General features: G+C 50.3%; 1 protein-coding gene across 9 annotated transcripts; it reads right to left on the reverse strand.

Moving 5' to 3' along the window:
• Positions 1-5135: 5135 nt before the first annotated feature.
• On the reverse strand, positions 5136-22198 carry Ddr1 (discoidin domain receptor tyrosine kinase 1). 9 transcript variants are annotated; one of them, XM_047558293.1, is made up of 21 exons: positions 21135-22088; positions 20358-20530; positions 19630-19692; positions 19472-19527; positions 15754-15886; positions 15560-15662; positions 15142-15370; positions 13524-13671; positions 13157-13256; positions 12488-12674; positions 12146-12392; positions 11547-11642; positions 11274-11425; positions 10379-10544; positions 9663-9773; positions 8322-8566; positions 8038-8165; positions 7605-7823; positions 6892-7126; positions 6236-6385; positions 5136-6115 (listed from the first exon to the last, which is right to left on the reverse strand). In XM_047558293.1, exons 5-21 carry the CDS (start codon positions 15842-15844, stop codon positions 5975-5977), a joined length of 2748 nt encoding a protein of 915 aa, XP_047414249.1. In that variant the 5' UTR covers positions 15845-15886; positions 19472-19527; positions 19630-19692; positions 20358-20530; positions 21135-22088; the 3' UTR covers positions 5136-5974. The 9 variants fall into 9 exon arrangements, with proteins under 9 accessions (XP_047414249.1, XP_047414245.1, XP_047414248.1 ...); XM_047558289.1 differs by lacking the exon at positions 19630-19692 and having other exon boundaries at positions 21135-22087; XM_047558292.1 differs by lacking the exons at positions 19472-19527; positions 19630-19692; positions 21135-22088 and adding an exon at positions 22175-22193.
• Positions 22199-23897: the final 1699 nt, after the last annotated feature.

A 23897-nucleotide genomic window follows, 5' to 3' on the forward strand; every position in this document is an offset into this window, starting at 1 on the left:
TGAGCCTAGGGACCCCTTTGCCACTGAGCTGCATCCCCGGCCCTTTTTTTTTTTTTTTTTTTTTTTTTTGAGACAGGGTCTCACTAAATTGCTGAGGCTGGCCTCGAATTTGCCATCCTCCTTCCTAAACCTCCCGAGTAACCAGTGTTATAGGCATGTGCCAACCGCGCCCAGCTCCAACACATTTTGTAAGGGAATGCAGTTGTGTGCTCTAATTTGATTTATGAGTTCTGCGGGATAGTCAAGGCAAAGCCTTAAGCCTAAACCAGAACTACTTATATCCCCAAGTTCCTATACAGCAAATTCTGTTCTGCACTTAGACCAGATTTCAGAGAAGCTAAGAAAGTTGCCTACCATCAGACAGCTAGAAAGTACTCAGTCTGGGATTTGAAGCTCCTTTGCCAGGGAAGGCTTACCAAAGTGGTAAGGGCTGTAAGAATTTGTTACATTTTGTAGTTCATGTGTTTTGTTATTCCTTGTTTCTTTAGCAGTCAGTGTTTGTTTCTCAAAGAACAGCACAAAACTGACTGCTTTTTTATGGCAAAACTGACTACTTTTTTATGGCAAACACAAAGTAAAGTTATAAAGCAAATTATACAGCCTAGAGAGAACTGTTTGATGAAATAGACAAACTGTAAAAAGCTCTTACAAAACAATAAGAAAAGGAAGCAGAAAGATTGGCAAAAGAAGCAAAAGCCAGAAGAAATACAAATGCCTTTTAATGAGATTTTTAAAACTGTCCCTTGTAATTAGAGAAAGGAAGTTAAATATCAGAAACTAAAGGAACAAAGATTACATATATGTAAATCAAGGCTTGGCAGCTTCATGTTGGCTGGTGTAGGAACATACTCAGACACTTGAAGGCTGATAGAGACACACCCACACACTGGGATTGAACCCAGGGGCTCTCTACCACTGAGCAACATCCCAGCCCTTTTTATTTTTTATTTTGAGACAGGGTCTCACTAAGTTGCTAGCCTGGAATTTGCTCTTCTCCTGCCTCAACCTGCCTAGTAGCTGTGAACATAAGCATGTACCACTCACTGTGCCCAGCTTAGTCTTACCTTTTTTTAAGGTTAGTTTGGCCATACAATGGTCCCCCCAGCCCGTGTTAGTCAGCTTTCCATTACTATAACAAATGCCTGAAGTAATCAACTTATAAAGAGAAAAGATTTATTTTGGCTCATGGTTTTAGAAGTTTCAGTCCATGATCAATTGACCCCATTGCTTTAGGCACATGGTGGCAGGATTGCAGAGTAAAGCAAAACTGCTCACTAATGATTAGGGAGTGAAAGAGAAGAAAAGGAAGGGTCTGGGATCCCACTGACCCCTTCAAGGGCAAACTCCCAATGATCTGAAGACATCCCATTGGAACCCACATCTTAAAAGTTTCCACAGCCTTCCAGGAGCACCAAACTGGACCAAGTCTTTAGCATAATCAGAGATGGTCCAGATCCAAATTATAGCATCGTTCCCTGCCCCTATCTGTAGTTTTGCTTTTTTAGGTTTCAGGTACTTGCAGTCCATTGTGGTCTGATATTAAATGGAAAATCCAAAAGTACAATTCATAAACTTTAAATAAAATGTATTATAGTATATTGTTATAATTGTTCCTTTTCATTAGTCTTTACTGTTAATCTCATACTGTATCTAATAAATTAAACTTTATCATACTTAGGTATATGTAGACAGAAATGAAGTATAAAAAGGGTTTGTACTATCTGGGGTTTCAGGAATCCACTGGGAGTCCTAAAACATAACTCACAAGGATAAGGTTAGACCCAACAGTTTTAATGTGACTGTCCTTTGACCTGGCAACTCCACCTTTGGCACTGTGTCATACTGAAATGCCCCCACATGGTACCAAGATATACATGCAAAGATGTTTACTAGGGTGTTTTTGTTGTTGTATTAAGAGGACAGTGCAAACAGCCCAAATGGCCATTACTGGGGGGTTGGTTAGATAACATGTAGGTAATTGCAACAATGTAGAATACTGGGCAGCCCTTAGGGAGGAGGTCCCTGTATGCATACTGGCCTTGAACTAAACTCCAATTTCCAAGGAGAGAAAAGCAAATTACAGAGCAGCATATACATGTAGTTCAATGGCATCAGTATAACACTAAGAAAAACCATATGCTTCATTTTGAAGGGAGCAGGCAGGAGGGAACTGGACAAACCACATCACAGTTCCCTACACTCTGAGACTGTGCTGTCCTGTGTGGTAGGTATGGTAGCCACAAGCCACCTGTAGCCATTGACATTTAAATTAACAAAATAAAATGTTAAAACCAGTCCCTCAGTTACACTAGCCTTGTTTCAAGTACTCAACAGCCACAGGTGGCTAGTGGCCCACTGGAACATGTGGATAGACCTTTTCCATCCTCACAGTACTTTGGGGGAGCCCTATTCTAGTGGATAAGGACAGGTTATCTAATGGCAGGAACTGAACACAGACTGAGTTTCTAGAATTGGTCTTGAGGAAGAAAATCAGCTTGATGTTCCAGCTAGGACTAAGAAGGGAACTTAGGAGCTTGCCTGCCTGTGCTTGAAAACTGTGATACAGCGCTCTTAACTTCTCCCCTTGGACAGTATTCTGGAGAGAAAGAACCAGAAGACAAGCCCACTTCCTACCAACTTCATCATTTACTGGCTATGCTGCCTTTGGTGTAGCCTAACAGAAGTTAATAATTTTAACTACTTTGCACATTGTATTAAATAAGATATATATAATAAGTACTATAGATAGTATGTAGTAGGTGCTCAGTAAAATATTATCATTATCTTCTTTCATTTATTAATCCTAGTTCTCTTAAGTACACAGAATCACATGTTAGCCCTTCACATATTTAATATAGGTTTTTCTTTCAACCAGAATTTATTGAGTCATGTGTTCCAGACTTGTGCAGCATATAGTTAAGCAAAAGAAACAGGTATTTTTTTAATACACATAAAATCACACCTATAATAAATGCTACAAAGAAGGGATTCATGTGCTTAGAGTGTCATTAGGGAATTTGACCTGATTGGGGAAGACTGCTGAAGGGCAAGCAGGAGTTAACAAGGCAGACTATAGGGGACATTGTTCCAGAGGAGAGTGCTCAGAGTGAGGTAACTACATTGGGCACAACTACAGTGGTCCAGGAAAGATGCAGGAAGTATCAGAAGGGCAATCAAGATGGAGAGAAATGACAAGTTCCAGGGAGAGTGGGGTGGCAAAACCAAATGAGCTTTCTACTGGATTGGCCAGGCCAGGTAAAGGTAAGGAAGGAGGGATGTCAAGGATGACACTTTATGCAGCTGAGTGAATGTGACTGCCACTCACTGAGTCATGATACCACGGAGGTTTGGACATGCTGAGACTGAAGTTCACATGACCCTCAGGTTGCATTATAGGTCTAGAGCTTAAGAGTCTGGGTCTGGAGATTTGGGAGTTACCAGTTTACTGCTGTGGCCTTTGTTGCTTATTATTCTGGGTTCTGGCCTCTAAACTCCTAACCCATCAGTGCCCATCTTTAATTACAGTGCACAGAGGTTCTGAACTGTGTAGGTTTTTTTAATATATTTTTTTGTTGTTGTAGATGAACACAATACCTTTATGTTATTTATTTTTTTATGTGGTGCTGAGGATCAAACCCAGGGCCTCACATGTGCTAGGCAAGTGCTATACCACTGAGCCACAACCCCAGCCCACCTGTGTAGGTTTTTCCAGGATTATTAGATTTGTGGCTAGGACCCTGAGTCTATTAATTCAATCTCAGATTAAATTATCCTTATTGTTATCCTCATTATCCATTTGGCTCATTTTGTGAATATCAAGGAGTCTTACTTCACATGAACTGCTATCTAGACAGGTCTGCCTCATCCAATACCTGGAACTGATTGCTTGCTTTCCAACCAAATTCAAACTCCTCCTTAAATGCTTTCTTTGGAGTTGTGGCTGATCTCATCCTTCCAAGGCTCAGATCATTTAGGCTCATGGTTCTGTCTTCTGTCTAAACAGTTCACACTCATTCAGACATTTTTGGTCAGCTTAGGGGATCTCACCTTCCAGACCCTCAGGTAAAAGGGGGGGAGCCTAGAATCTGAGCAAGAAAAAGAAATTACACCTTTATTTTTATTAACCTCAACATCTAACTAAAAATTAGCATTTCCCTAATTATAAATATGAGCAAACCCCCAGTAGCATCAGAATTTCCAAAACTGCTTATGTTCATTACTGTTTGGAAAATGTCAGTAGTTACTGTACCTTCTGCTAGACCTTGTTATTAAATAAATTAAAAAGAAGCATATTTGTTACTACCTCATACTTTTTTAACATTTTGGCAAAGTATGTCAATTGGTAATCCTTCAATTTTGTAATCCTCCATATTTTATGAGAATCCTGGAACCAGGTTTGGTGATGCATGCCTGTAATCCCAGCAACTCAGGAGCCTGAGGCAGAAGGATTGCAAGTTTGAGTCCAGCCTCAGCAATTTGGCAAGTCCCTAAGCAACTTAGCAAGACCTTGTCTCAAAATGTAAAAAAAAAAAAAAATTTAAAGGGCTGAGGATGTGGCTCAGTAGTTAAGCACCTTTGGATTCAATCCCCAGTACCAAACAAACATACATACATAATCCTTCAGGGTGCAGTGGCACACACCTCTAATTCCAGCTACTCTGGAGGCTGAACTAGGAAGATCACAAGTTCAAGGTCAGCACTGGTAACTTAGTGGGACCCTATCTCAAAATAAAAAGGACTGGGAATATAGCTCAGTAGTAGAGCACCTGCCTAGCATGCACAAGGCTCCATTACTAGGGAGAAAAAAACATAATTCTGAGGAAGGGTTAAAAGACCTCTCCAGACTGCCAACAGGGCTCTTGGCACAAAATATGGCTCAGAATCCCTGGCCTGAGTGAGATCCCCCAAGACCTCCTGCAGAGCACCCTCCTGACTGGACAAAGTTCCTAAGTTCATACATTCATGTAGTCTCCTGCAGTCCCACGGCAAGGGCCTGGATTATATGGAACCAGACCACTGCTAGACAAAGTAGGTGGTGGGAAATGGACTAGGGAGAAAGAGGAGGAGAAAGACAGGAAATGGGTTGGGAGGTAGGGACAGGAGGTAGATTTTATCCCAAGAAACCCACTCACAGCTGTGGAAAACTCAACCTTTATTATTACCTGCCTAGTGCAGGGGATTAAAGTTGCCTCAAGCTAAATCCATATATTAGTGTAAAAATCTGTGTCTCTCCCCCCAAAAATGTACAAACCCCAAGTGATTATAGAAAAACATTTTGGCAGCTAAGACAGAGATGTCCAATCCCAGGCCAAAGGCCATTGCTCCCTCTTTTCCCCTAAATCCCAATTTACTCCACAGAAATGTACAGTTTTAGAGAAGTTCTAGCTATAGCACAGGTGGCAGGTGGGTAGTAGGGAATCCCCAGGTCCAATGTGTTGGGGATGGAGGAGGAGGAAGCCAAAGCTGAGAACAGTTCCAGGGGGTAGGCATGAGGGAACAGCTTTCTTCCCTTCTTGTCCTTTCTACCCCCTCAATTCTCAACCAGTGGGGTCCAGTGTGTGACAGGAAGAGAGAGGCTAGGGGCACAGCCACCTCCCAGGAACCAGTGTTATCCAGTGGGGCCCAGGTATTCCAATAAGCCACGTCCAGTGTCTGCCCTGCATTTGCCTCCACCCTTCCCCAAAGGATGATGGAAGAAGTCAGAGAGGATCCCATCCACAGGGCCAGTTGAGTGGGTGGCAGGAGTTTCTAGGGAGACGGAAGGAGGAACAGGATGTGGACATGAGCTTATGTCCAGTGAAAATGGAGTTATCAGCTCCCTGGGCAGGCCTAGCCCACCTGCTGTCACAATGCCTCTCTTAGGTGCTGGGCAGTTGGAAGCGGGTGGAGTGGGGATGCCATAGGCTCCTCTTGTTTTAGTATCACTGGCTTCCCCTGGATTGCTCCCCGAGGGCGTGGGCAGCTGAATGTTGATTCACACCGTGTTGAGTGCATCCTCTGCCAGGAACCGATGCAGTTGGGAAAAGGGGGGTCGCTGCTCAGGCTCCCGGCTCCAGCACTGAAGCATCAGTTCATACAGGCCCTGTGGGCAGGCAGGTGGCCGGAACAGGTACACCTGTATTGTGGCAGCATGGATGAGAGGCAGGGAAGAGGTTCTTCAGTCTCCAAGATGATGTGCTCTGCCCTCCCAGCCCTCCCCACCCCCACTGCAGTCCATCTCCCCTCCTGCTCTGACCTGTCGTCCCTGGTCCCGGAAGAACTCCCCAGCATTCTCGATGACTTGCTCGTCAGTGAGCTGCCCAAAGGGCTGAGCCCTGCAGAGCATCAGCACCTCCCAAAGGGTCACTCCAAAGGCCCACACATCACTGGCCGTTGTGAACTTCCCCTGGCACAAGGAAAGGGCAGCAAAGGCAGAAAAGGGCACCAGGCAGCTTAGCCATGCAGAAGCCTGCAGCCACCCAACCTGACTCCTCCCAGCCTCCAGCTCTGTTCTCTTTAGCTGGCCCCTTTCCCAACAAGTCTGGTCCTCTCTCCTTGGAGCTCTGCCTTCTCCCATGCTCTAGTTCTCTCTTCCTTCTACCTATTCTTTCTCTCCATCTTCCCCCGATCCTGAATCTTTCCCCAGATTCTTATATCTCCAGCTGTCTGCCTTCCCTTATCTCTCTGCTACTCTGACTCTATCCTCTGTATCCACTGCTCTTTGTGCCTAGACCCATCATACTGCTGCTCCTCATTTCTCCAGTCCCTTGAGCCAGAGAGACCCTCATCTTATGAATGAGGAGACTGAAGCCCAGAGAAAGCAAATGACTAAAGGAACCACAGAGCTGAGAATGACAGCTGGTGTTCTCCACCATCATCCTACCTCTGCCTGCCTCTCTTTGGGTTGCTTACCATGAGGATGCATTCCCAAGCCATCCACCGGATGGGCAGCACTGCCCGACCCTGCACACGATAATAATCTCCAGCATATAGGTTTCGGCTCATGCCAAAGTCAGCAATTTTGATGGTGAAATTTTCCCCAACCAGGCAGTTCCGTGTGGCCAAGTCTCGATGTACAAAGTTGAGTGTAGCCAAATAACGCATGCCTGAGGCGATCTGTGCTGCCACATGCAACAGCATCGTGTAGCTGAGCAAGGAAGCCAATGATGGGGAGTCACTGCGGGTCAGCCCCAGACTCCTCCCTTCTTCATACATCCCTGCCCAGGAGAGGAAGGGGAGCCTACCCCCCAGGACCACGTCACTTTTGCTCCCAGTGAGGAGAAGGAATGCCCATGTCTAGGCCAGTGTAGGCTCCCACTCAAGTTCTTAGCTCATCCAACCCCAGGGAGCTTGCATTTTGTTAGGCTCCACCATCTGGGCTCAGGGGTGATGAGGCTGAGGGAGGCAGAGGGAATTCAGAGCAGAGTCCAAGTCCCTTCACCACCTCATAGTAATCTCCAGCCTTTCTGGACAAGTTTCTGGATTACTATGGTCCCAGTTCCTCCTGCAACCTCTACCTGCCTCCCCACCCCATGCTCCTCTCTTTCCCTCAAGGCTGGAGCTGGGTAGAGGAGGAGAACCACTTGGGAGTTCTCAAGGAAGTCCTTGCCTGGGTGCATGGGTACCTGATGGTGGGCCCCTGGGCAGCCTCCCCATCCCTGGAGGCCCCTTCGGCTGCCTTGTCCTCCAGCTGGTGGGCACTGAGAAACTGGTTCAGGTCTCCATTTTCCATGTAATCAGTAATCATGCACAAGGGATCATCCTGCACACACACACCCAGGAGCCGGATGATGTTTGGGTCCTTGAGCCGTGACATGATCTTCACCTCCTTCAAGAAATCATTCCTGGAGAAGCAGGGAGAAGATGGAGGGAGCACCAACAGAGTGGCCTGCACCTTCCCTCCTGTTCACAAGGACAAGGTGCCTCCATCCTCAGCACACAAACAAACCTCTCACCCCAGACACCAGTCCTCTGTTGGTTGGTCTGTACCGTAGTTCTCTCAGCACTGCTCCCTACTCTTCTTGGCCTCCCCTCCCTTCTTCCAGATGGCATCCCTACCTGGCATTTTTAGTAGCATCTGGCCGTAGGATCTTGACAGCTACCAGCAAGGGCTGTCCCTTGTGTACACTGATGGGAAAGTCAAGACTGACCAGATCTTGAGGGTTCTCTACCTCACACAGGTGCACCTGGAGAAAGAAGGTCATTTCCTAGAAGGTCACAGGTTTACTAAGGTCACAAAGTCAAATGGAGTAACATGGTACAGTTTTTGGCCCAGCAGACATGATATCAAAGCCCCCAGTCAGGGCAGACATTATTGATGGCCAGGCAGGCATCCTCCTTACCTCCCCAAACTGGCCCTCGCCAAGCTTCTCCTTGAAGCGGAGCCGGGACCGAGGGAAATCCACTCTGGGGGGCCCATCCCCAACCGCCCCTGGGGGCAGCGCAGGCACAGCATAGGTGTTGCCCCCGGTAACGCCCTGCAGGGTGACAATGTCAGCCTCGGCATAATGGGGGACGCTGTTCTGGGGAGGTGGGGGCAGAAGCGGGGCACCTGGCTTCTCAGGCTCCATATAATCCCCATTGAAGGCTGGAGGAGTGAGGGGAAAGAAGACAGGACGAGGCATCAGGATCAGCCCGAGAGCCACAGTTCACACCCGAGCCTCCCCAAGCAAGCCCCCATGTCTTCATTTGGGTGAGAAGACTGGGTCCACCCTGCATCTCCCCAGTATTCCAACCACCAACCTCAAACCAAAGAAAGCACTGGTGTGAGATAGGAATTAACTACTCTAGGGAAATTTTTCAAGGCAATGGGAATGGTTGATCAAAAACTGTTATAATATCTTACTGTCTAGGGCTCTCTCAGCACAGCCCAAGAGGCCATGAGATGAGTCTTGGCTGGAAGAGGGATTTGTCTATCCACAATCAGAGAAGGAAGGTCCAGCCATCTAGTCTCCTTCACTTTCCAAACCCTTGTCTCACTCACTACCAGCTCCCTCTTGTTCACTTATCTGTTCTCCCGCTGCTTATAGCCTGACTTTTCCCTGCCATGGTTACCCAAACCCCACAACCCAACACACCAAGCTCAAAGACAGGCAGAGACAGGGGCACACAGAGAGGGGAGAGGGCAACAGTTCCTTACAGCCCCCAAAACAATTTGTCTATAGACAGGGAGGGAAGCAGAGCTGTCCCCTCTTGGCCCTGGGGAAGGGACCACAATGAGAAGGTAACACGGAGGGGAGGAGGAGAGACAAGAAGGGTGGGCGTGAGCCTTCACCTCTGGGACTGCGAAGAGAGGACACATGGGGGGAGAGGGCAAGCGCCCAGGGTGAGAGACCCTCCTCGCAGCTCTAGAGAAAGGGAGAATAAAGGAGTTACAGGAGAACCTGGGACACCACAGCAACCTCCTCTCTAGCTCTGGAGAGCTGCAGAGACAGGGTCTGAGAGGAGGAAGGGACAAGAGCTGAGACCAATAGGACTTCTTCACCTCAGCTAGAGGGGGAGGCCTTCAAAAGGAGCAAGAAGCAGCAGAGGTGAGCGAAGGGCACAAGAGCTCTCTGCCAGGGAGCTCAGGAGAGCAGAAGAGGCCACAGTGGGGAGAGGAGGGAGTGCGAGGTGTGAGGGCTTCTCCCTGCCCCAGTGGAGGTATGGGGAGCCTGGTGGAGCCCAGGGGCAGAGGGGCTTACCCTGGGTGTTGGTGGGTTTGGCCCAGGCGGGTGTGGGGGGGCCCGGGCCTCGAGGGGGACGGGCGTAAGTGGCCAGAAGGAGGCGGTAGGCTGGATTGGAGAGCAGCAACGCTGTCGGGAGAAGGAGGGGGGAGACACGGGGAAGGGATGAGACTCAAGGCTAGACAGACAGGGAGACCTGGAATAGGGCAAGACCAGGGCTGATGGGAATGAATGTACTAAGAGACAGACAGGATAAAACAAGGACCTGGAGAGTAGTGGATAGCTGGTGGATAGATGATTGACGGACAATGGATGGATGATAGATGATTTGATAGATGGACAAATGAATATATAAATATAGATAAATAGATGGATGATAGTATGAATGGATAGATGAATGGAAGGAATAACTAAACATGGTGAGTCTAGGAAAAAGAAAAGGGATCAGGGAGACACAATGAGAAAATACAACAGAGAATATAGAGAAATGTGTGCATAATACAGACAAGAGACCACTGGGGATTATGAGTAATAGATGGGAAATCCTTGAGGAGATTATGTGGTTGGGACATGGAGTGATGAAGAAGGTGACTAGGGGCACAGAAACAAGAACACTAATTGAAACTGGGAAAGAAAGGGGAAAAAAAAGAATAGAAAAGAGGAAGAGGGAGAGGGATACAATAAAAAGACAGGCAGAGAGGATGGAGGTGGGATTAGAACAAAGTAGGCTTTACCAGAGCCACTGGGGACACAGGGAGCAGAGTGGGGTGGATTCCCACGAGGCCTGGGCTCCTGGTAAGGGGGTGGCTCTCGGGAACCTGGGCGGTTGTTGATGAGGATGGTGTCCCCAGGAACAGAGAGATGAACTGTCAGCTCCTCTTCCAATACCCGTCGCTCAGCCTTGTTACAGGGAGTGGGCCATGTTAAGCATTGCCACTGCCTAGCACACATTTCCTGGCACTTCATAAGTGCTGTTCCTGTGTTCTCCCCTTTATCCTCACAATAGTCCTACCATTGGAGCTCAGTTTCACAGGTAAAAAACTGAAGCTTGAGAGCATTTAAGTAATTTCCCATATTTATCAACCTTAATGTGTATCAGCACCCTGAACTTTCCCAGAAGACAAGGGCTTGGGGGAACCCAGACATCTTCCATTTGCCCCTCTCACTCCACTCTTCATTTTCCCCCACCACTTCTGCCCCAACAGACTGACCAGTGTGGACTGCCACTGGCTGGTGAGGGTTGGTGAGAGAAAAACTCCAACCAGAGACTAAAGGGAGAAAATGAGGTCAGGGGATTTATTCTCCCAGCCTCTCCCTCAGGGCTGGACAGCCAGAGCCTATATCCCTGCACCAAAGTCCACCGCCCAGCTCAAGGCACTCTCTCCAGACTCACTCCTCCCAGGATCTGGTAAATGCAGCTTCCTCTCACCCTGACAGGACCACAGGGATGGGAAAGTGACCCACTCCTTGTAGTGCCCTGCGTCCTGTTCACATCTTTGAAAGTGGTCTCTAGTTACACTATTAGAATTTGCCCTGCCAGCCTTGCTGAACCCTGACATGCCTGTGCCTGGATGGTGAGGGGCTCTGTGGGAGCACCTTCTCCACCCACATCCCACTGGCCCCACCCACCTTGCTGAGGAGCCTGCGCCAGTGCAGCCGCCAGAGCATGAGGGCGATGATAAGCAGCAGCAACAGGATGATTGCCACCAGGCAGCCAATGAGGATGGCGGTCGGGCTCCCTTCTGCCTTGGCCACAGGCTGCTGGCCCCGAGGCTCCAGCTCTGGCAGAGGCAGTAGGGTCAGCTCCTGGAGGCTTCTCACCCCACCAGAGATGGAGGTCCAGGGAGGAAGGATGGGCAGGGTCCACACCCCTGGGAGGAGTCCCAGTATTAGATTACTCACCCAAGCTGCTGAAGTTGGTGGGAGGTGGGCCAGGAGGCCACCAGGGGGCTGGTGCAAAGGTTCCCCCCAGAACCAGAGAGGAGTCATTTACCACATCTGGGGAAAAGGAAGAGAAGAGGCAATCAGAAGGGTATGAGGAGGGGACCCACTAGAGAGATGTATGCATGAGACCTAGAAGCAGGGGTGACAATATAGGCCACCACTGGTCAGTCAGGCACCAATCAGTCAGAGCAGGTGGTGGAACAGAGTCCTGGAAGTCCCTGGCTATGGCAGATGTTAACCCCTTAGTTACTGAATTGTGAGGAAATGGATGGCTTCCCCCCAGGTGAATGGTGATGGGTATCAGGAGTATTTCAGTACTGTCTGAAAGACTGGCTCAGAATCAGTCGTGAGTGAAGGACTCATAAAGGAAAGATAGACAGATGCAGGGAACAAGGGGGAAAAGAGATTCCAATTATTTCCACTCCTGGTTGAGAAGTCTCATGGGTGTTGGGTCGATATGATGCCAAGAATGGATATTCTAGGGGTACTATGAGGTTAAGAAGTAAGTCAGCTGGCAATCTCAGGGGCTGGGGATTGGGCATACTCCAGGGACTTACCAGAGATGAAGGAAATTTCACTGAAGAGTAACCAAGGCCCAGCAAAGAGGAAGCGGCACTGCAGAAAGCGACCCACACGGCCGCCCAGGGGCACGGAGATAGCCCGGGCTCTGGGGTCCCCGAGGCTGCCTCCCAGGGCATGGCGCATGGGTTCCCCTTCCCAGGCCATGGCAGGGCCCCGCTTGAAGCGACACTCCACCCCGCCTGGCAGGCGTGCTCCCAGTGTGTGCATGTTGTTACAGTGTACCTGGGGAGAAAGGAGAGGGACACAGGGTCAGGGCCAGGAGAGCCCTGGGACCCACCCTGGCTTCAGAGCCCTCCGAGAGAGGCAAGCTCACTTACCTGCATGGCCTGGAAGGCCCTCAGCCGATCAAACTCAAACTCCATCTCCACATAGCCGCTGGGGAAGCTATGGTTGTTCCATCCCACATAATCATAGCCTGGCCAAACTCGCAGTTCCTGGCTCTGCCTAAAGTCATCCAGCCCTACCACACCATCTGCCAGTTGGCCCAGACCACCATACTGTAGCCTGGAGATGAGGGGACCAAAGAAGGGGAGAGGGTATCAACTACCCAGGTGCTTTACACATCCACCCCAGTGGCCTGATCAGCCCATCCATTGATTCCACTCCCACAGCACCAAACTTCTTGCAGTTCTCTTCTCTGACAACCTATCCCACCAGGACAAGCACAGATACTTTGCAGGTCACACACTGCACAAAAGCACCACCTCTGAGGCACACCATTCAACCTATGATGTGTGTATTTATTATGACAGTTTCCACAATAAGATGTTCTTAGCCAAAGGGTTTTTTCTAATTTTCACTGATTTATGGGCTACTAATCATCTTGCTACCCTTTATTCCTGATTCTGTCCCTTGATGCCCCACCTAACTGATCCCTCTCCCCATTTCTTCCATTTTGCTGCCCAGACTACTTACCAAAACCCCACACACACTCTGGCCTCCCACCCAACCCAGGATCCATGTCCTACAAGGCCCATTTCTCTCACCCGCCAACAGTATATCCATCGTAGGTGGAGTCGTTGAGGTGCACAGCTTCAGATAAGTACATGGTTTGCCCCACAGGGGCTGTGTAAGACAGAAGTCCATCTGGGGTAGGGTGGGAGGAGGGGTATTAGAGGCACAAAGCCTCCATTTCCTATTCCTACCCCTGCATCAGACTTGGGTAATTTCAGCCCCTTTTTTGTATCCCTCCACTGGCCTACTGTCATGGAGGAGGGAATGTTGACCAGTCCCCTCTTCATCCAGAGTGACAGCTTCTCTACAGGAGAAAGGATCCTGGATGCCTTTCTTCACATTCCCCACCCATCAGTTCCCAGAACTAAAAATGGATTGTCTGGGGGTTGACCTACTCACCCCTCCAGAGGCAGCCATAGAGCTCCACCCGCAGACAGACACTCATAACCCGGTCAGCCCTGGGGTAGAAGCGAACCAGGCGGGCCACCATGGGGGGCCCAAGGTCCTTCAGCACCACTCCCCCAGGGTCCTCATTACCTGAGATCACCTGTGGGCCAGAAAATAGGGTGGATGGGTAGGAAGGGCTCCAAGTCAAATCCTAAATTCCCAGCTATCAGCTGCTTCCTGGCCCAGCCCACAGTGGCCACTAAGAAACCCATGAAGGGTAACACTGAGCACACAGTACTGTGGGGTGCAGCCAGTATTTGTAAAATCAGGGTCTGCAGCAGAGATCTCTGACATCTCTCATAGCCCTGGCGGTCTGTCCTCCAATGCCATTCTCAGTTCCCCTTCTCCTTGCCTGGCTCCATTTGTCTGTAGTACTTAGGCTATTGTTCCTAGATCCTAACCAGTCCCTCAGAGCCTTGTACCCCATCTCAGCTTCCTCCTCTTGCTTCACCCCATTCCATTTGTTCATTCAGGCGAAGTTGGCTAAGTGCCAACTTTGTGTCACTCATGTCCTAAGTGGTAAACATCAGTCCTTCCCTTCACAGAACTGAGATTCCAGTAGCAGAAACAGCTGTGAGGAACAAGAAGCAGTGTGTGGGGACAGAATAGTGAGGTAGGTGGTCAGAAAAGGCTCTTGAGGTGACATCTCAGAAAATGGAGCCAGGGAGAGTCTGTGGGCAACTGGGGGAGGAGCTTGCCTGGCACAGAGAACAGCAAGTAAAAACGTCCTGATCATGTGGGAATAAGCCCTGGCTTGTTCCAGGAACAGCAAGAAGAGCAGTGCGGCCAAGGTGGAGCAAGAAGCAGAGGCACAGCCAGAGAGGTCAGGCTAAAGTCCGTGCCCAGCCAAGGTTAGCTTTTGTTCTGGCAGAGGGGAATACCAGTGGCAGGCTGAGAGCTGGGAGTGATGTGTCTGATTACATTTTTTAAGTTCCTCTGTTTGTGGCATCAAGGTGGAGATTTCACTTCAGGCAGAAAAGGGCAGAGAAGCAGACAGAATGGTTTGGAGACTGCTGCATTCATCTAAGCTGACAGGGATGGCATTTGGCCTAGGATAGTAGAGTGGGGAGAAGTGATAGGATTCATGAAATGCCATGGAGGTAGAACAGACTGGCCTTGCTGACGCTTTGAAAGGAGGAGGTAAGAGAAAGAAAAATCAGGAATATCATCTTAGTTCATAGTCTGAGCAACTGAGCAATTTCTTGAGCTGAGAAAGCTGGGAAAGAGCAGGTTATTGTTGTTTTCCTTTTCTTTTTGGTGGTACCAGGAATTGAACACAGGGCCTTGCATGTGTTAGGCAGGTATTCTACCACTGAGCTATATCTCCAGCAAAAGAGCAGGTTTAATGTGGGAATTCCACCTGGGAAGTCAATGATAAGTATGAGATGCTCAAACACCAACTTGGCAAGATGCAGGATGTTCTCAGTTTATAATACTGGGTAATGCTCAGGGGAGAGGCTGGGACTGAAGGTACTATAACTGGAGCATCATCAGTATACAGGCGCCATTTAAGTGTGGCTGGAGGAGAAAGGAGTCAGCCTCCCTTAGGCACTGCCCCAACCAGCCTCACCTCCTGACCCCAGCGATCCTTCCAGTCCATCCAGCGGTGACCGTCCCGGGAGTAACGCAGCCGGTAGCTGCGGGAGAACTCCTTGCCCAGGCCCCCAGCATGGCGTCCCTGGGTGCCCACTAGAGCCACGAGGTGTAGCCGCCGTAGATCCACCTGCAGGTACTCCTCCTCCTTGGGAAACACTGGCCCTGCAGGGCACCATGCCCCATCCCCATCACTGCTCTCCAGCCTGAGTGGGGAAGGAGGTCACAGGGAACATATGGCAGTAGGTCTGCATCTGTCTCTAATATTTACAACTTACTCCCACTGGACTGCTGGGATTTCAATGGTAATGGACTTCTCAAAAGCCTCTCAACTTGGGCAGATGGTCTGGAAGGGCAAGTAAAGGCCCCAGAGCAGCCCCAAGTGTGCCAGGTACCTGCTGTGGCGAGCAGCAGTGGAGTCTGACCAGGAGCTGGAGACAGAGATGTCACTGTCTGGAATGGTGCGGTCTTGCATGCCCAGGGCGTAGCGGCACTTGGCTGGATGAACACAGCATGTGATGGGTCAAAACCCCCAACTCCTGGCTCCCCGCCCCCAAGCCCTCAGTGACCCAAGATTCAGTCTTCTCACCAGGGTCAAAATGTCCCTTCATGTCAGCATCTCCAGTTGCTACCAAGAGCAGTAGCAGCATCAGTAGAGATGAGAGGGCCCCTGGCCCCATAGCTCCTGATCCCTCAGGCCTAAGGGGGTGGGGGCAGCATCTCTGCAGGGGACAAAATGGGTAGGAGGGTAAGTTAATAAGGGGGACCGAGTGACAGCCAACAGCAAAGACAGAATAGCTGCTTTGGGGATAAGAGCAGTAAAATGACAAGAATGGTCACTGTTGAACAGCATTGGCTCTATTTTTAGAATGCCTCCCATGTGCCAGACATGGACTAAACCCTTAAACAGAATCCATAATTTTATCTTCAGTCACTTTATAAGGTAGATTCTGTTACTATCCATATTTAACACATGAAGAAAGTGGACGAGTGATCCATTAAACAACACGCCTAGAGCCCCATCCCCCAATCGATAAAGGACAAAATACCCCATTTACAATGGCTTTGACAAACGACAAATTTCAAAAAATGTTGACAAAGCATAGAATAGAAAAATGGTTAATAGTTACAATAAACAAAGGACTCTTACAAATTGACAAGAAACAAAGTATATAAACAACACAACAGAGAAATGTCAAAAGAATTTGAATAGTTATTTCATAGAAGAGCAAAAAGCCCAATTGCCAACAAACATTTGTGTTTTGTTGTTTTTGTTTTATTTATTTATTTACTTATTTACTTACTTATTTATTTATTTATTTTTGGTACCAGGAATTGAATTCAGGGATACTTAACCACTGTGCCACAGCCACAGCCCTTTTTACTTTTTATTTTCAGACAGGGTCTCATTAAGTTGCTTAGGGCCTCATTAAGTTCCTGAGGTTTACCTTGAACTTGCAATCCTCCTGCCTCAGCCTCCTGTCACTGGAATTACAGGTGTATACCACCACACCCAGCCAAACATTTGTCTTTAAATAGTGAAAATCACTAGAGTCAGGGAACTACAAATCAGATATAGGGTCTGGCTATGTTGCCTAGATTGTTCTCCAACTCCCAGGCTCAAGTAATTCTTTTGCCTCAGCCTCCAGTGTGGCCAGGACTGCGGAGCACACCACTGTGCCTAGCATAACAAGATATTTTTTAAGGCTTTCATATCTACAGGTAGTGGAAAGTGGTGAAAGGGAGTCACCATGCTACATGGCAGGAACTTAATATCATCATCCACTGCTACAAAGCAATCTAGCGGTATCCATTATAATTAAAAATTCACATCCCCTGAAATCCCAAGTTTCCCTTCTGAGGATCTAATCAAAGGGAGTGGGAGAAGCCCCAGAAGTAAGAATGGATATACAATGATGGCACCTTTGTAAGGACCCAAATCTATAAGCCATGTGAATGCCCACAGGGGACCTGGTGAGAAAAATAAATAAATAAGGTTCAGTGGGTTTCTGTGCAGCTATAAAAAGTAACAAAGGAGCAATGATTTTCTAATTTGGTATGATCTCCTTGTGCCATGGTTGAACATGAAAACAAGATACAGAAGTATAAAGGCTATCCTACCTTCTGGAAATGAAAAACAAATGAATTCCTGTTTGTGCACATACTTATATGTATGTGTAGAGAGGATGCGCAACAGAGCACAAGTTAACATGAATGCGGCAAGAGACAGGAGAGCAAACAAAAAGGGAAAAAAGATAGGTTGACAGACATATTTTACTAAAACTTGTAACATATAATAATACTTATGCATTTATGTAAAGTCATGTGATACATATATAAAAGTATATAAAATCATTTTGAGCCAGGTACTCTGGCACATGCCTATAATCCCACCTATTTGGGAAGTTGAGGTAGGAGGACCTTGAGTTTGAGACCAGCATAGGTAACTTAGCAAGAATGCAACCCATCTCAAAATAAAATAAAATAAAAATTATTTTGATTTCCAAAAAGCAAAGATATACCAGGTGCAGTGGCAAACACCTGTAATCTCGGTGGCTCAGGAGGTTGAGGCAGAAGGATCACAAGTTCAAAGCCAGCATCAGCAACACAGTGAGCAACTTAGTAAGACCCTATCTCAAAAAATAAAAAAGGGCTGGGGTTGTGGCTTAATGGTTAAGTACTCCTGGATTCAATCCTTAATACAAAGTAAGTAAATAAATAAAAGCAAAGATGATCTAGGAAATATTGGGCAACACCTTGTTGAGGATACAATAAAATTAAATATCAGATAAGCCTGGACCTGCTAACCCTGGGCCCCTCCTACTTTGAAGCCCAGAACCTAAGAGAAGTGGGGGACCCCAGCACTTTCCAATTTCATTGTCCTCTGAAGTCCTCAAAGCCCAATGTGAATCGTAGACCAGCAACCTCAGCATCTTCTGGGAACTTTGGAGAAAAGCAGAACCTCAGGCCCCAGAGACTTGCTGCATTTTAATACCACCCCAGGTTATCTGTGCCCACTAAAGTTTGAGAATCTCTCTATTTTGTTCCCCTGGAACCCAGGTAGCTTATCCTACCCAAAACCATTCCAACTGGCATCTACTTACAAACCTAGGTATCCACAGTCCCCTGCCCTAGCTTCAGGAAAAGCTATCTTAACCTATGCCTTGCCCGAGTTCTGCACATCATTCCAGGCCCTGGATTCCTGAAGGACCCTACTGCCACTTCTCACACCCCTAACCCACCCTCACCATCAGGTCAAAAGCATCCTGCCCCCAGTTTTCCTTGCTGGACATGACGTCTCATCCCCCAGTTCCCACTTTCTGAAGGTAGCTGCTTCTGAAGGAAGAGTCCAGGGCTGAGGAAAATGCTGAGGTGCCTTGGAGATGAGGGCGGGTCTAATGACAGGGAAGTCAGGTCACCCCAGGAGGTAAGAGGAGTGGGGGGGGGGATACTCCCCCAATCCTTTGTCCTCCTCCACCTGCTCCCACAATGCTCTAGGGTAGGAATGTAAGGAGGCAGCTGAGACCCCATAGCCATGAAGCAGCAGCTGAAGGGGATGATTGAGTTGTGGGGGCCACTTGGTTATCAAAGGAGAACCTGGAACCAAAAGGCACCATGATTAGTCTCTTGGGAGTCCAGCACCCTGTTGCAGGGGAGTCAACTGCCAAAATCCCAGGATACTGGCTGGGAATTCCTGGGTGCTGCTCTCCACCCCCACCTCTCTGGGAACAGCAGGGCCCTTGTTCCCCAGAGTAACCTTCATGCCTATCCCAGATGAGTCATCAGAGTCAGACAGAGCAGAGAGGAGCCTGGGGCAGAGATACAAAGACTGGCAGAGGACAGGAGGCAGGGGGAGACAGAGCAGAGACACAAAGCAAGAGGTAAATGAAACAGGCTCAGAAACTCAGGGCACAGGGCCAAGCAGAGAAACAAGGAGAAACAGCAAGGTCTGGGGCAATCTGTCCTCCAACATCCCAAATATCTCTCCACTGGGTCTGGCTTGAACCCAGTCAGACACCCACAGGATGGACCCAGAAGACCCACATTGCTATCCCCTTTACAACCAATTACAAGCCAGGGGCCAGGACACTCTACCTCTGATCCTTCACTCTTCTCTCCCAAACCCTACCTCCCACCCCAATGACACCCACATACACACACATGCAAACTTACTGAGCGGGCTGTAAACACTGGGGCTAAATGTAGCCCAAGCACACACACCTCTGGGTGTTTCCTAGACAACCCCTCACAGGCTTTAGAGACAGGGCAAATACCAACACTCATGCATACATTCATCCCATCCACACCTTGGCATTCTTTAAAGTCCAATCCCAGCACTTAGTGAATGGTCACCTTCAGACACCTGTGAATACAAAATGGCAGATGCCTGCTCCTATGATCTGAGGACAATGTAAGAAACACTAAGGTCCTCAGGCACAGGAACCGGAAAGGACTGGGCCCACACCTTGGTTACATACATAGGTGACCAAGCCAGAAGGAAGTCAACGGGGTGAGGACAGGTGGAAACCTGGATGGGAAGAGTGGCAGTAAGGAGCTATTTCTCCATTTCCTCATATATTCTGCTTTCACCTGTCTCAACAATGTCACTAAATTCTGGACACACCTACAATCCCTTTAGCCACAGTAAGTCCCAGTGCCAGCCAGACACACTGGAAAGGAATGTCCAACCAGCAGGGGACCTGGAAGGTGAAGACTGGGGACTTAGGGGTGGGACTCTGAAAGTGTTGCTCACTGGGTAGTGACCTCATCTCATGGCAGAACCAACCAGTCATCCAGCTGATTGTCCCTGGAAGGTTAGGTGTCAATCCTCTCCCTGCTGGGCTGTGGTCAGGCTGTCCAACTGGGAGTTGCCTGAGTGGAGGCTTATCAGTTAGTAGATGCCCGCAGGACTGGCCGGCTGGAGAGCGAGCCGCTTCTCCCGGGACGGGTGAGATGAATCAGTGGCGCCACATATGCGCACCTGTCCTCCCGGGGTTCAGTTTCGCCACAATGAGTAAAGAAGGAGGGCTTCCCCAGTGCTGGGACACTTTCTCGGAGGTCAGGAGCTTCCTCCGTTTTCAGAGTTAGCCAAAGCACTGGGGCGGCGGGCAGGGACGGAGTTCCCCGCCGGCCCTCACCCTGGGGCGCCGCCCTCGCCCCCCGCCGGCGGCGTCCTCGCACCGCTCACCCTACCTCTCATCGCTCTTCCCTGCAGAACCGCAGAACTAGGCGTCCCAGCCCGGAGCAGGGCCTCCTCGGCGGCGGGGCGAGGGGCGGGGGAGCGGAGGGAGCCAGGAGCCGGGAGCGGGAGGCGCCGGCGGGGCTCGGGTGTCGGGAGGCGGCTCCCGCGAGCAGCTGTCGGGGGCCTGTTCCGGGGAGAGGAGCCAGAGCTGGGGCGGCTCGGGCCCTGGCGCCGCCTCCCCTCCCTCCTCCTCCCGCCTGCGCTCCCTCCCCTCGGCCTTCTTGCCGCACGCTTGGGCTCGCCGCCCTCCCTTCCCCCTCCCGGGCCCAGTCGCCCCCCGGCTCCCACGCCCTGCTCAGCCCTAGCGGCCCCGCGCTTCTCTCCGCCCCGCCACGCCCACCCCGCATTCCCCCGCGCGCCCGGCCTTCCCCAGGTAACCCATCGGCCATCGCCTCCCTGGAGCGCCATCCCCGCCGCCGCTGGTTCTAGCCAGCAGCCCATTCTCCGGCGCTGCGGACCCAGACCCGCTCCTGCCCATCCCCCGCCGCCCTGAGTTCCCCACAAATGAGCACCGCCAGGGGGCCTGCTGCAGCCCGCTCAGGGCCCCCGACACGCAGGCCCCAGGAGGGGATGGCGCCCCTCCCTACTCCCCCTTTTCTGGGCTCGGTTCCTGGAGAGAGAGGCGAGGGGAGCAGCCCCAGGGCACTGGGGAAGGAGCGGGTTCCCACAGGCCCGGCGCCCAGCCCAGCAGCGGGAACCCAGAAGCGGGGGAAGGGAGCAGGGCTCACCTGTCCAGCCAGACCCGCTCTTTTCACACCACCAACCTTTGCTTTCCTCTGGCGCTTTCTGGGGTCCCCGTCCTCCACAGCCCTACCTATATTGCCCCAGAGCCTGATGGAGGGCCACCCTCTTCCAGCCCTCTCCTCTCTGTATCCCCTCCTTTCAGTTCCTCGCCTCAACTCGGCAGCCCACTCCCGTTTTCTCTGGAACTCTGGAGCGTAGATTATCAGACCCTGGTTCCCCTGGACTCCGTGCTGCAGGCTCAGAAGTCCTTCTCAGGGCAAGCCTTCCTTAAAGCCCAGCCAGCTCTGGCCCCGGTGGGGGCAGGAGGGTCTGTTCACTGGCAAAGAGAAGCTAGAAATGGAACCAGGGCACGTTTGATAGTGGGGAGGAGGAAGAGGAAGAAGTACTGGTAACATCTGTGTGCAGGCTGATCTTTTGTTGTTTTGTTTTTGGCAGTACAGGGGTTTGAACCCAGGGCCTTGAGCATGCTAGGTAAGTATCCTACACTGAAATACGTTCCCAAAAGGAGAAAGAGAGACACACTGAAAATCAGATACAGTCAACAAAGATGAAAAGATGAAAGCAGACTGGATAGACAAGGGACTGGGCAGTGAACAGGTGAGGTGGGGGGACAGAAAAGCTTGTGATAGGTGTTCCAGCCCCACTCAGCACCACCTGTCAGCCCCACCTCTCTCCACATCCCCACACCTGCCAAACACCTAGACAAAGCCATGATCACAGTAAGGTCCTGGGTTCATTGCAGATCTTTACCCCATTGCACCTCACAACTGATATAAACTCATACCTGTGTACAGTTTCAAACAACAATCCTATCAAAGAAACATGAAGTCGCAACCCGACAAGTACACAAAAGCACTACCAGGAAGAGACTGACCCTTAGGAAAGGTCAAGGCATACAGGGGCACAGGTTCACAAATCCAACAACACTCCAGCTGCTAAGGGACCTGCTAACAGCCCCCTGGTCACTGGGAGAAATGCCTCTTGCCCTCCCTTCAAACCCCCAGAGATACCTCAGAGGACCTACCCCTATGCAGCCAGCCTCTGGGAAATCTGGGCCCTGAAGAGGCCGTGCCCAGGGTGGAGCCAGGCTGGGGGTGGAGCCAAGGCTTCCCCAGTAACTTCACCTGGACCTGCACTTAGCCCCTCCTCCCAAGGGCTATGCTCTGGGGAAGCCCTAGGAAGGTTGGCTAGGCCTAACTACAGCTCCTCACATCCTAGTGGGACATTCCACACCCCAGGCTCATGCTGATATGGACAGAAGGGTCCACTGGGGAGAGTAGAGGATGCCAGAGAGTCCTGAAAGCATTGCCCACTCTTCTCATTCTCCCAGATGAAATTCCTAGTCGGTGATGCCCACCTCACCCCAACCCAGGACTGGAAGAGTAGGAGGGATGCAGGGCTGGGGCCCAGTGGAATCAAGTGACAACGGAAAGGGGGCTGGAGCCGGCTGGAATGCGGGCTTGGAGCCGAGATTCCCAGGGGCCAGAGAGGGAAATCCCAGCCATCAAGGGGCCCACAGAGCAGCACCAAAAGCCAAGAGTTTCTGCTGGCCATCCATGGCTCCCAGTGCCCATCCCTCATTTCCTATACTAATCTCAACCACAGAGGTCCCATGTCTTCCAAATCCCCAAAAGACCCTTCATCCCTCCCTCAAGTATGCCCTCCCACCCTGGGCTGCCCTTCCCTTCAAGCCTATGGCCTCCTGCTGTCCAGGAAGGAGAGGAGGGGGTAACAGCTGAAAAAATGTGAGGAGAGGCACGTAGAGCAGCGGAGAGCACAGCTCAGGACCTGCAGAGTCCTGCAGACCACCCGAATGCAGGGAAGCCCAGCAGGGCCAGTAAGAGGGAGGATGGACCAGATGGGCATCCCCCCCTTACACCCCCGACCACATGCACACACGTTAATAGTCCCTTCCCAGAGATGCAGCTGCCTCTGGGGGGAGCAGGTTGGGTCAGCAGCTGGGGAGAGTGGGAAGAGACTGGTGGGGGGCAGGGTGAGGGAATGGGAAAGGCCCTAAGTATAAGTCATAACTTAATGTCACCAAGTACAAATGGGAAACTGAGGCCTGGAGTGTGAAGGAGGAGGAAAAGATGACATAGCTCTGGGAGAAAGATGAGACAGAATTTAGCTGTGGATAGCCTGGGAGAGGAAGAGAGAAGGGCCAGAGGCCCAGGAGAAGAAGGGTTCTGAGGGTCAGATGGGGACAATAGTGATGGAACTCAGAGAGAGGTAAGAGAGACTGAGCCTAGGCTGGGGAAACTGGAGGTGAGATGGGCGGGGAGGGATGAGGATAGAGGGCACACACAGCAAAAAGTAAGAAGACCAAGGGGCTCAGGAGGAGAAAAGGACTGGATGAAGGGAAGAAACAAAAACCTCAGGGAGGTGTCCTGGGAGGTAAGCCGGTAATGGAGACATGAATCAAGGAAAAAGGGAGAGAAGAGGTTGGGGTGGAAGTGAGTCATGGGGAGGAGGGGGGAAGAAGCAAGACCGAGGCACAGAGCTTGAAACCAAGGCTGAGAAATGAGAGGCTGAGGAGGGAAGAGTAACTGCGGGACAGACAGGAGGGGAGCAGGGAGATGAATCCAACCTGTTTCTAGACTCCAGGACCCAGAGGCCGCTTCCCCCCCTTTGGGGACATCCCAGCCCCTCAACCTATTTGCCACACGTGGCCTCCATCCATCCCTTCCTCCCTGTCTCTATTCCCCATCCTTCTTTTCCCCCTGCCACACCTCTAGCCAGGCCCACCT

Source organism: Sciurus carolinensis, chromosome 7 (assembly GCF_902686445.1).
Source record: "Sciurus carolinensis chromosome 7, mSciCar1.2, whole genome shotgun sequence".
Lineage (NCBI taxonomy): Eukaryota > Metazoa > Chordata > Mammalia > Rodentia > Sciuridae > Sciurus > Sciurus carolinensis.

What these genes read in the sequence shown, in the direction of transcription:
- Ddr1 (XM_047558294.1), bottom strand. Translation starts at nt 15,844, where the DNA reads ATGGGGCCAGGGGCCCTCTCATCTCTACTGATGCTGCTACTGCTCTTG. An exon ending in CTATGGCTGCCTCTGGAGGG is followed by an intron (nt 13,257 to 13,523) that starts GTGAGTAGGTCA and finishes ACCCTACCCCAG; the next exon opens with ATGGACTTCTGTCTTACACA. An exon ending in CAAACCCACCAACACCCAGG is followed by an intron (nt 8,567 to 9,662) that starts GTAAGCCCCTCT and finishes TCACTCCTCCAG; the next exon opens with CCTTCAATGGGGATTATATG.